General features: G+C 42.2%; 1 protein-coding gene across 1 annotated transcript in view; it reads right to left on the reverse strand.

Annotated features, from left to right (window-relative positions):
- The window catches only part of LOC311582511 (calcium-activated chloride channel regulator 2-like), a 60194-nt gene that overhangs the window by 36323 nt on the left and 11624 nt on the right, over nucleotides 1-12247 (reverse strand). Inside the window, exons 8-13 of the mRNA XM_084755651.1 lie at nucleotides 11367-11544; nucleotides 10485-10591; nucleotides 7207-7431; nucleotides 4988-5258; nucleotides 2735-2905; nucleotides 142-372 (exon numbers count right to left, since the gene is read on the reverse strand). Of these exons, the coding sequence (XP_084611777.1) occupies nucleotides 142-372; nucleotides 2735-2905; nucleotides 4988-5258; nucleotides 7207-7431; nucleotides 10485-10591; nucleotides 11367-11544 (1183 nt within the window). The remainder of the gene's footprint in view (nucleotides 1-141; nucleotides 373-2734; nucleotides 2906-4987; nucleotides 5259-7206; nucleotides 7432-10484; nucleotides 10592-11366; nucleotides 11545-12247) is intronic.

Below are 12247 nucleotides of genomic sequence, written 5' to 3' on the forward strand. Positions count from 1 at the left end.
TCACCCTCCCTACAAGTAACTGTGGGGATTTCATGTTGCTTCATTGGTAAAGTTTATGGGAGAACCAATAGAAATGACCACACACACATAGGAAATCCTGCCTATGGAAAGGTAGTTATGTAACAAGCCCAGCAAACCTACGTTGGCCCTGATCCAAGTCCTCTCCTGGTGCTGTCCAAGACAGGATCACATCCTCTCCCACTTTTACGGCTTCCAGGTCAGTAATTTTGCATGGCGGGAATGCGTCAGGGCGGGGCCCAGGTGGGACTCCCCACGCTGAGAAGGTGCCTCCGGAGCTTACGCGACTGAAGCCCCACTGCTCCTCCCCATGTCCGCGGCCCAATTTTTGGGGAGCGTTCATTTTAATGTTATCTGGAGCACAAAGAAATGAGCAAATAACTAATCGCAGACCTCCCGGACAGCCTTGCTGATGTTGAAACATCATTAGAGTAGCCGAGTTTGCTTCGTCAATATGTGTTCATTCGTCCATTTATTCCACCCACACGTATGCGTCGGGGGCATAGTGCTGTACTATGAATCAGACCAAACAGTCTCCCTCATGAAATTTATAGCTGTGGCAGTCAGATCAAGTAAACAGATATTTATAAACTGTGACTAATAAAGAATAATAAAGAGTCAACGTGCTCTGCAAAAAAAAAAAAAATCACACCAGCTAGGGTAGTATTGAGGAAGAAACATTTCGCAAAGGCTGAGTTGGCCAGGTAATAAATAAATGAAGAAGTGTCCTGGGTAAAGAGAACAGCTTGCATGAGAAACTAGGTTCAGAGAAGCTGCAGGTCAGAGAAAGCTAAAGAGGAGAGTGGCTGTAGCTATGGCTCAGAAATAATGCATTTGCCTAGTGCGTGGTGCCCTGGGCTTCAATCTCCAGCACAGCGAACAGAAAATGGAACAAGACCTTGAGGTGAGACAGGATAGCAGGTAATGCGTGACCTCGGGGTTCAGTGTAGATTTGAATCCCAGTGCTGTGAAGAGCAGGAAGTGATATGATCCATCATTTTCTTTCTGACAGGTCCTTAGAAACCTCAGTAAGGAGGAAGCCATTGAAAAAGAACCAGTAGTCACCGTGACGGAAGATGGCGGCAGCCTTCTGAGGTGACATTAGAGGGAGGTAAGAAAGGGTAGTTCAATGTATAATTTGCAGACACACATTGGTGCTAGATTTGAACATGGAGTGGTGAAAGAAATGTTGATTAAACCAAGTTCCTACGGCCATGTGTGGGAAAGAGAATCAATTTTGATAAGTTAGAGATAAGCTCCACACACTTGCTTTAGTATGTATATACACAGTAATAAACAATAAATAAATACATATTTTAAAACTACTTCCTAAAATAGTTTCTAATTGGTGTTCTTTGATAGAAGAAAACAGCCAAAGAGTCAGAGATTAATAGTTAAGTTATAAGGCTTATGATTTCTCTAAAAATAGAACTAGTTAGGTATAAGTTTTAATATTTAAAAGGTTTACACTAGATTCAGGAATTTAAAAATTATAAATTTAGGCACACAAATGTTATCAAAACCATATGGATTAATGAAACTATATGATGATGATTTTTTTCACCTGTAGAAAGTGGTATTCACTGGCTGCCTATGATGGCCAGGTATTTTAAATATCTTGCTATATCAAATATTTAATTCCTCTAGCAAGGCAATGAAGAGGATGAAATTTTTGTGCCACACATTTATTGATGACGAAACAGAGAGATGCAGAGCTAAGTAGCCTGCTTCACTTTACAGAGCAGCTGAAAAACAAACACAAAACAAAAAAACTAAACCAAACCAAGCAAATCAAAGATGAGAGAGAGAGAGAGAGAGAGAGCTCGTCTCAAAAATTCTCTATTTTTAGAAATAAAACCTATTAGAAATGATTCTATGGCTTATTTTTAGAGATAGCAGAGCACATTAGTTTTTTGTGCTTCCTAACAGGAACTAAAATTACATTTAACTACAACAAAACAGGAGAAAGTATATCTCCTATTTATTTGGCATTTTTAAATGAAGGGATGCAAACCTCTGCCCTGTTGTCTGTCATGGCCAAGATAATATTTATTTAGGACTCATTTCCTGGTCACTGGAGCTGTTTGCACCATGTTTTTTAACTTTCTGCTCTTGCCTAAATTTCTATAAAGGAAATATGGGACCCAATAAATTGTAAGGAATCATTTGTCTGTTACTGCGACCAAACCATCACAAGACAGGTTCAAAATAAATTACTAAAATAATGAATGAATCAAACAAAGATATTAAAATATTTTCTGTTATTCTCTACCACCAATCATTAAGCATTGAAAGGGCAGTCAATTAACAGTGACTTGAATATAATTCTCTCTCTCTCTCTCTCTCTCTCTCTCTCTCTCTCTCTCTCTCTCTGTGTGTGTGTGTGTGTGTGTGTATGTGTGTGTGTATGTGTGTGTGTGTTACTTGGGAGTGAATCTTAGTGCATGTCAGGCAAGTGTCCTACCACTGAGCTGTAGCTATAGGTAGATGTACATGGTTTGGAAATCTCATGTCTCTTTCAGTTCTCTCACTTCTTCTCTCCGCCTCCCTCAGTCCTGCCACTGCCTCTTTGTCTCTCCTTCTCTCTCTCTCTCTCCCTCCTCCTTCTTTTATCCTCTCCTCCTCCCATCACCATCTGCTCAGTACACACACACACTTATCAGTAAAACATACATGACATGATAGCATGCACATTTGCAGTGCAAATGGTCCTTACCGTTTACTATGTAACCCGGCACATACATAGCATGGCTTCCTGGGACAGAGTGGGCTAGGGTGCTTACGCTGGGAGAGTGATGGACACGCACTGTCAAGCTATATCTACCACTTACAGCAAAGGAGAAAAAATACCTGGAGTATATTCCATCATTTTTAATAACATCAGCACCTGTGTATATAGGCAAAAACAAAGTGTTAGCATGTCATAACTGTTGATTGCTGCTATTTAATGAGTTATTAAAAATGTTTGTTCTCTAATTGTTGACAACACAGAATTCTTTGTGCTTACAGAGGTGGACTGTTAAGCGCACAGGGTTGTTCCCGCACAGGGATGTTCCTTCGAGGGGAGGAATGCAAGGTCAGCTATCCACCCAGAAGGCTGGCAGCACAAGTGCTTTCTAGCCTGGTGACCTTTGTGCTGTCTGAGTGACCAGAGACCACAGCAGATCCTCCTCAGGCCTCAGCATCAGCTTAGTTTTTTCCATCAGTCTATAGAACCTTCCTTTATGGAAATGTCACACAGACTTTACAGAGTCTCAACGTGGTGATCTTTATTTAGCTTCCTTTGTCCCTCAAAGAGATTTGTGTATGCTTTGCTGTGCCTGTGGATTTAAGTTAATTATCACCAGGAAAATTTCCATCAAATTGTGCTGTGCTTAAAAATGCCCCAAACAAACAACTTTGTGTCAGACTTTCAAATTTGAACCGAACAACCTTGTCTTCTGCAGATCTTCTCTCTGCAGGCCACTGAAGGTCACAGAAACAGCCCCATCCCGACAAAATTATTTTCACCTTGGTATATGTTACTGTAGCTACTTTTGATAATATTGTGTGGTTTAAAATACGATTTCTCCCTGTGATTGCTTAATCTCTGACAAGTTGTTTTCTTAAGCTGAATAACCTGTGAACTTATCACTCAGAAAGAACCCAACATCATCTAATGGGGAACAGCTTATGCCTATTTCAGAAATAACAATTAAAATCAACTTCGAAGCTTTCATTCGTATGATCCAAAACAATAGTAGAATATATTGTATTAAATTCTATTTTCAATTAAAAACTAATAATAGTTTCTACAGAAATAAAGCACATTCTTAGGATTATGTATAGTCATATGGTCATAAGTATTCGCCATTTTGAAATAAACTGTTTCCAATAGATAAATTCAAATGTACATACATAAATTTTCATTTAATTTCAAGAGAAGCCTTTATTTAAGGGCCCTAATGACATGCTAGCAGCTTTAGCAGTTGGTAAAATAGTCGAGAGCTAGTTCGTTTCCCCGTTGGAGGACATGCTAGACTGCCCATGAGCATGGAAGGAGTTCCCTAGGCTGCAGTTAGCAAGCGTTGGTTCCTGCCGCTCACTGTGCCTCGATGCTGGGCTTGTTTGGAGAGCCTGTCCAGTGCTGCTTTCTTCTATTCACTGTGACTCTCAGAAGGCAGCACAATCCAGGGCCAAGCCTACGGCTTAGGGCAGAAAGATCTAGACCCCAGAACAACAGTGCAGCCAAGGCAGTTTGTCACACTGGGAAGCAGCTTGTCATTCCCTCAAGATCATGTCTCTCACACTATACCTCAGGCTCCGAATGTCAACACTGTGTTATTGTTGCAATGCTCAGAAGCCAGCTTTCTCCACCATAGGGTCAGGCTCCCCAGCATGAGCACACTGGCGGTCTGTTTATGTAAAATAAGTGTCAACCATCTTATCCATGAAGATTTAGATTTAGATGATAATTGCCAATGGAAAGAAAAACAGATCCAGCGTTTGGTGGCATTTAGATTGTCTATCTTTGTTGAGAAATTGCAAGGGAAGTTTTATCCTTCCTAAGCTACTGTAGCCACCTCTTCTAATCACTGATGCAGAAGGAAATGGGGGCGGGACCTTGTCTAGGGAGTCAGGGACCTTGGGCTTAAGCTTTGGATCTGATAACAGTTCGGCTTTGAACACCTCTGAGGCCCAGTGTTATGTCTGAGTAACATAAAATGGGTGTGTGTCCCCTTCCTCCCTCACCACCCCATGTACATCTCTCCCAAAAATGTATGTTCGGTGGAAGCAGAGGACCTTTCCCGACTGAGGAGGGCCAGTCTTGGATCAATGGTTATATGAGTAGCTGGGGTCCCCTTCAAACACACTTTCAGGAATCTGGTAAGATCGACTAGAAAATCAGCTGGAGGGAAGGAATGTGTCAGGGCCTACTAACACCTACACAAATGTCAGCGCCATGCAGCGCCATGCTACCCCTCGTCACCTGCTCCATCGTCCAACAGCTGCAGCACAACGGGATCTCCAGCCTCCGGCTCAACTGTTGCCACCACTGTAGCATTAAGAATGGGATGCAGACCCTTCCTCACATTTGCATAAATTATCACAGGCTGAGGAAAGTGGGTGCTGTCTCTTTCCACAAAGGCTTCCACAGTGGCTGGGGACATAGCCAGGCTGGAGGCACGGGAGGCCACTGTCACTTTCAGGGCTTGAGGAGAATGCTGCGTGTTGTTCACCATGTAAGTCCAGTGTCCGTGCTGCAAAACAAGGCATTGTTTTTGTCAGGCATTAAAAAAAATAAAAACCAATAGTTCATTGACACTGCATTTTTTTAAAGATACAAATAAAAAAGATGTTAGGAAAGGTACTCTTCATTAAGCGATGCCTAGGCAGTTCTAGAGGGTAAATCCATGCTGAGTTTATTTGGAGCAGTGAGTCACATTTTGATTGCCAGTTTTAAAACATCGCTGCAACTGTGCACAGTGTCAAAGGATTTTTGCAACTATTACTCTGAACTCCTTTACCCAAAACAAAGTTAAATACTTTAATTCACTTTTTACAACTGATAAAAATATGCTAATCAAGTAGATCAATTTGGTAGCCATACACACCCTGGACTAATATAACAGCATTCTTTTTTTTGGCTCCCTGCCTCTCAAGCCCAGAAACCTCAAAGAATACAAAGGTATCCACACAGCTAGAACATAACCTACTGTTCTAAAAAGGTCAGTATTGATCTGTGCCTATGCCCAATAATTTTTATCAATTCTGCTACATGCCATCCTCTTGTTTACGTGAGCTACCTGGAGGAAACAATACAAATACACGTTTGAAAGAAAACCACTAAGGTTTTTGTGTAACAAGATTTTTTTTTTGATTGAGCTATAGACCTCCCTCCTCTGCAGCTTCTGCTGCTGCTGCCTCTGTTTAAACACTGGTAATGAGGAGAAAAGACTCAACAGAAGGGTAGTGGATCAAGGTGAGACTCCGAGAGGGGCGTGCGGTTGCTCGCACACTCTAGCCAGCATCCCTGGTCCTTACGTGAGAACACAGTGAATTTGTGTCCCTTGGGAACAGAGAAGGAAGCATTTTGGAGAAAGGTATGGGCTGGGGCAGAAGCCAGACATAAATGGCTCAGTAGCCACCATGACTGTTGGCATCTTGGAAGTGCTGCAGAGCTCTGAGCAGGATGCAGGCTTTCCGAGGGTCAGCCGAAGGCCTGATGGGTAGACTGGAGGTTGCCAGCTCAGAGTCCAGGGAAGAGGTCACTGCGAATCTGGGCTAGGTGGCACACCTGTATAGTCCCAGTGCTTGGCAATTCGGGGAGCAGACACTAGAGGGATGCTTGAGTCTTGGAGTTTGAGACCAGCCTGGGCGACATGGCCAAGACCCTGACTTCGAACAACAAAATTATAGGAGTGGGCAGATACGGGCAGTGCTTGAGGAGGCCGTCGGATCTGAGGGATTCCCATGTCGGCTCCCAGCCTGCAGTGCTCCCTCTACCTTCAGGGTCCACCCCGCTATGCTCCGTGCCGTCCTGAGCAGCCCTGGCTGCTACTGGGCCTCCTTGCCCCTCTCTCTTCCCATCACTTACTTACACACTCCATTAATATGCTGTCTTCTGCTTCATCCATCTTGTTACCAGCAGCCTTGCCTTGTCCTTGAGCCTTCTGTCCAGAATGCCATAGCTACTTCCACTTCTCTTTGTCTCCTGTCTTTGCAGCATAATGCTCTCATTGCTAAGGGAGCTTCCTTTCCCCTCTTATGTATGTTCTAGTCACACCCGGTGTTTACTCCTAGCCAGGACTCTTTATTCTAAGTACAAGACCCAGAACACAGTTGCTACTAAAAACCTTATGTATTTTATTGGTCATATTATAAAGTCTATATAGAGCTGCTCTCAAATATATAGGAAACTATATCTATATGGATATCTCCTGTAAAGAAAAATCCAAGTTTCAAAAAATGGCTAATGCTATAGAGAACACTCATTTCCCCTGAGCGTGACAAGGTTTTATCTGGTACTTAATGATGTAGACATACTTTGATTGCTTCTCTTAAAATTTTAACATCCACTAAAATGATTTTTGGAAAGTTTTGATGTGTCAGCACATCTCCTTTACGTAAGACACTTAAGCAGGTGATTCATTTGCAAGCTCTACGCTTGGCTGAGCACTGTTGGTTATGAACAGTTCCCACACTGACCTTAGCAGTTCCTGGAATCCTAAGGCTAGCTGTCCGAAAGGCCAGATTGATGACAAAGTCACTAGTGCTGTATTTTCTTCCACTAGGATCCAATAATACAATCTCAGGGGGACCACCGGTCTGCCACATGACTACAAAAATCGTGTCGTTGCCCACAGTGCTATCCACAGTCACAGTGCTCGTCAGTTGATGCCGGGGTTGCACAATTTCACACAGGCTTTCAAGCTGTTGAAGAGAATGTGTGTAAAAGTTTCTAGTAAGTACATAACATTTCCTTCTTTTACAACAAAAAAAGCAATATGCAAAAGCAAAATACATGTGATTCAGATGTGCACTGTACATATATAAATCAAAGCAAAATATCATATATCACATAACTAGTTATAACCTATCTTCCTATAGTTAATGTAAGTATAATGCATTATTATTTTTGTTTGTTTGTGTCAAGGTCTTGAGTAGCTCAGGCTAGCCTTCAATTCCTGATCCTCCTGTCTCCAGGTGCAGGGGTTATGCTCACATGCCACGATGTCTGGCTTCACTAGTTATCTGTCTGGTTGTTTTCCTGTGAGGCTGTGGATTAAACGGAGAGCTTTGTGCATGCTAGGCAAATGCTCTACCACTGTGGTACACACCCAGTCCACTCCATTACATCCAAAAGCAACTCAAATCTTCTCATATCACCTCTCATGAAACAGGCATTGGCTCTCCATCACCAATTATGATAATGAGCTCTTAGAAGATTTTGTTTGTTAATATGTTTCAATGCTTTTAATCTGTATAGCTATACCCAGATGCTTTTTTATAAGTCTTAGTAAGAACTTTAAAAGAGAGTTTTAAAAAGTTATATGGTGCTTCCGTGAGGAAGGTTAATGTTATTCTCCTTAATGGCTGCATCCATTTTTCTCACAGACAGTATGGAAGAAAGAATAGTATGCAATGGTCTAATCGTTGGAGCAGATCAGAAGACCATATCTTCAGGGCCAGAGACACTTTATTCTTTTGGCAAGGACACCTCACTGGCATGCCATCTTTCACCTTTTTGATATGAGCTATTCTTCCTGGAACAAGGTGATATCTCAATGTCACTTCAATCTTTATTTCTCTGACGACGACGATGATTGCTTATTTTAAACATTTTTTCATACGCATGTTGCTTATTTGCACATCTATACTTTTTGGAAAATGTCTACTTGACCTGTTGGCTACTTGTATGTCTCCTTTTAAAAATGTTTACACTTGTGTTGATTGTCCAACTGTTTTGTTGTTGTTTATTTGTTTGTTTACTTGTTTGGTTTTATTTTTATTTTTATTTTTTTGAGATAGGACCTTACTATGTAGCCCTGGCTGTCTTGGAACTTGCTTTGTAGACCAGGCTGGCCTTGAAATCACAGAGATCCTTTTGCTTCTATGTCCCCAGTGCTAGGATTAAAAGAGTACACCAGCATATTTGCCTTATTGCCCAGTTTTAAAAGTTGTGGTATTTCAACTTTTGCTATAGAGTTGTTGGAGTTCTTCATCTTTTTTGGAAATTGGCTGCTTGTCAAAGCACAGTTTTCAAATTCAGCTTCCTTCCACATGCTCTGTCTATGCTGGGATGAGTGTTTCCTTTGCTAAGTGTCATTTTAGTTTGATGTAATCGCATTAGTCCACCTTAGCTTTTATTCTCCCACGCTTTGGGAATCTTATCCCCTGTCCCTGTCTTCCCTCCCTCCAAAATGCTGTTTATTCTAAAGAGCTGAAATATTTCTACTGTGTTATGCCCTGGTAGTTTCAATGTCAGGTTTCACCAGGAAGCCTTTATGTCTGTTGACTTGGGCTTTGAAATCGATGAGTAATAGGTGCTTTTGTTCTTCTGTCTGAGAACATTCAAGCTCTGCAGCGACACAGATGGAAAAGATCCTCCTTCCTTCGGTGCATAGTCTCAACCTTGTTGTCAAAAGTCAACCGTCCAGCTGAACACAGGGTCCCTGCTTGGAATTCCAGCCTTCAGGAGGCAGAAGCAGGAAGACTGGTGAGAGTTTAAGGCCAGCCTGGGCTAGTGGGCTAGCCTAATGAATAGTTTTGTTAAGCAGAATACTATTGGCATGCAGAATTTTTCTTTGGCACTTCAACTATCTCTCCAGGCCTATAGCATTTCTGCCTAGATGTCTACTGTTTGTTGAGTTGGAAAACCCTTATTGGTGTTAGATTCTTCTTCTTCTTCTTCTTCTTCTTCTTCTTCTTCTTCTTCTTCTTCTTCTTCTTCTTCTTCTTCCTCTTCTTCTTCTTTTTATGAAGCTTCACTTTATCTTTGACCTTTGAACACTTGATTACAGTATCTCTCGGGGCATCTATCTGACTCCTGGTGATGGGACTATTATCATGTTTACTGGGCATATATAATCTACATGTTAAATATTTCCTGACAATAATTCAGTAGGCTCATTGTTTAAACCAAGCATAACTTGGCGGGTTTACTCACCATCTGTGAGGAAACTGCAGGTGAAATTCTGTTAGAAACATTATGCAACTATGTCCAAACTCTTAAAATATGTAGACTGAAAAATGGTTCTTTTTACAAGTAGTTTGATCACAGGAAGCTTTTGTGCCCCCAAACAAAAAAGTTGTGCTAATTAAAGAGGCAATCTAAAACAGGCCGGTGGCTCATGGCCTTGACTTCTTTAGTTAGAAAGTGGGTCCAGGAGGACCAGGAGTTCAAGGCTAGCCTGGGCGACATACAGTCTGAGCCAGGTGAACCCTAACTGAAAACAACACACACACACACACACACACACACACACACACACACACACACACACACAATGAAGGAGGGCAGAGATCTATAGATTATAGAATTTCATGAAATAATTCATCTTCCTCATAAGAGTGAGGAGCTGTAAAGATCTTGAAGCATCCAGAGTGAAACACATTGTGGTTGAGGGAAAATGAATGGAACTGAAAAAATGAAAGCACAGCTTCTTATTTTTGTTTTGGGCCTTGTCCCCCACACTACCCCTCCCCCATCCCACTCCCCTCCCCCACCCGCATCTCTAGCTGCGTTTTTTTAGTCTTAAAGAAGTCTTTTGATGGGCCTTGAAAGGTGAGGTGGAAATTACAGAAAATAACTCCTGGAAACGAGCAGCTCGGGCAGGAGATAAATGACGCTTGGCTCTGGGAACACCAAGAAGCTCACTAGAGCCTTCTGAACACAGAGGGGTACCGTGTTCAAAGAACAAGGCAGACAGCACAGTGTGCCTGGGCCACTCCTGCATCTAGACACAGAATTCTGGCATTCTGACCTGTAAGCTCTGCTGGAAAATGTCTCCTGTTCCAGACGAGATTCTACTGAAAGCTTCAGTCATTCGGTTGGAATTAAATTTATCTGCAATGAAGAACTTTAAGCCTCCTGAAATACATGATATGGACGTCAACTATTAAGACAGATAAAAAGAAATAAAAAAAGTAAAACTTCTTTGACAACTGTGTCTGATTAGAGTTAGTCTGGAGTCAGTGGGGAGCGTGCTTGGCTCCTTTTGAATGACATCTGACATAATTATGAGGAGGTGGTGTTAATTCATGGCTGTTTTCTCAGGCTCTACTGCTCTGCCCACAGCAGAAGACCTCAGTAAATACCTACCAGGTAGGCTTAGATCAATCAAATTCGTAAATAATCTTCATCAATTACTAGTAGTTGCGTTGCTATGCATTTTCATTTGTATTCTGAGAACATTATTTAAAAAAAATAATCCAGTACATCTTAACTTCTGACGGTCAATGTGTTGTATTAACTTTTATGGAATGTGAGCGAAATTATTCTCACCTAAATATCTCATCTAGATAAATTATTGCCTTGTGTAGAAAAAGAGCAGACATGTATCTTACCATGCTGCTTGCATGTCTGCTCTAGAATTTGGTGCAGTTGGTCAGTTAAATATGATTTTGGCTTCATAAACATGCATTCTCAGGCTGGTGAACAAAGAAAAAAATTACTATTTTCACCGGGTGTACAAAACTTCAAGTCTAGAGAAAACATTCAAAAATTGAGGATAGTTTTAGCTAAGTTTAGCAATGATTTCTTATTTTTTTCCCTAATTAGGACATGTAACCTGGGTTTCATAGCTGAACTTGAACGTTCAGTCTTAACGGCGTGCTCTAAATGACAACTGCATAGGAGGTTTTACCTGTGAGACGTGATAACTCCCCCAGAGTTCCGACTGCGGAGGAACCCAGGGCAATAGAGTGAATGACGGCCCCGCTGCTCATCGCGGTGAGCAGGCAGTTGTCGATGCGCTCATCTGCTCCACTGGTCACTAATACGATGACAGAGCCATCTGCTCTTCCGTTCCACTTCTCAACCACCTGAACATGGACAGCCATCAGCTGCTTGGGAGGGAACGTGATTCAAATAGTCTGACTAAACAGAGGACTTCGTCCTCATGTATAACTGCCCCTTCACCCCTGCCCCAGTGTTGCCCTTGCCTCTTCATGGTCCCCTGTGCTCTATGACCACCTCCTAGTTGCTCCTTACCTCACTGGGTCACAGCACAGTCTTGTGGACTTTGCCTCATAGGAGATACTGTGCTTGTTACTACCTGAGAGCCTGGCCTCTAAGATTTAGCCAGTGACCAGTAAGAGGGCTTAGAGCAGTCGTTCTCAACCTTAGTAATGCCTTGGAATTAAATGTCAATGTTTGAAAATTCATTGCCAGGTCATGACTCAGATCAATGGCAGAATCACAAGACATGAAGCATGGGTTTTGTGGCTTTGTTGTTGTTGTTGGTTTTCGTGCTTGAGGTTGACCTAAAAGGCTCATGCTCACTAAGCATGCGCACTAGCACTGAGCTACATCGCCACCTCCTATTTTTTCAATCAGGCGATGTCAGTGGACAGCTTAGGTTGAGCAACTGTTGGCTATGGGAGGCAACAGTCCTAGCCAATGTCTTGTTGTCTATCGCTCAGTGGACATGAGCGTCTCAGATGCTGACATTCTTGAAGCATCTCTCCCTCTTCCTCCCTCCCTCCCTCCCTCCCTCCCTCTCTCTCTCTCTCTCTCTCTCTCTCT

The sequence above is a fragment of the Acomys minous genome, assembly GCF_964271855.1.
Source record: "Acomys minous genome assembly, chromosome: 14".
Classification (NCBI taxonomy): domain Eukaryota; kingdom Metazoa; phylum Chordata; class Mammalia; order Rodentia; family Muridae; genus Acomys; species Acomys minous.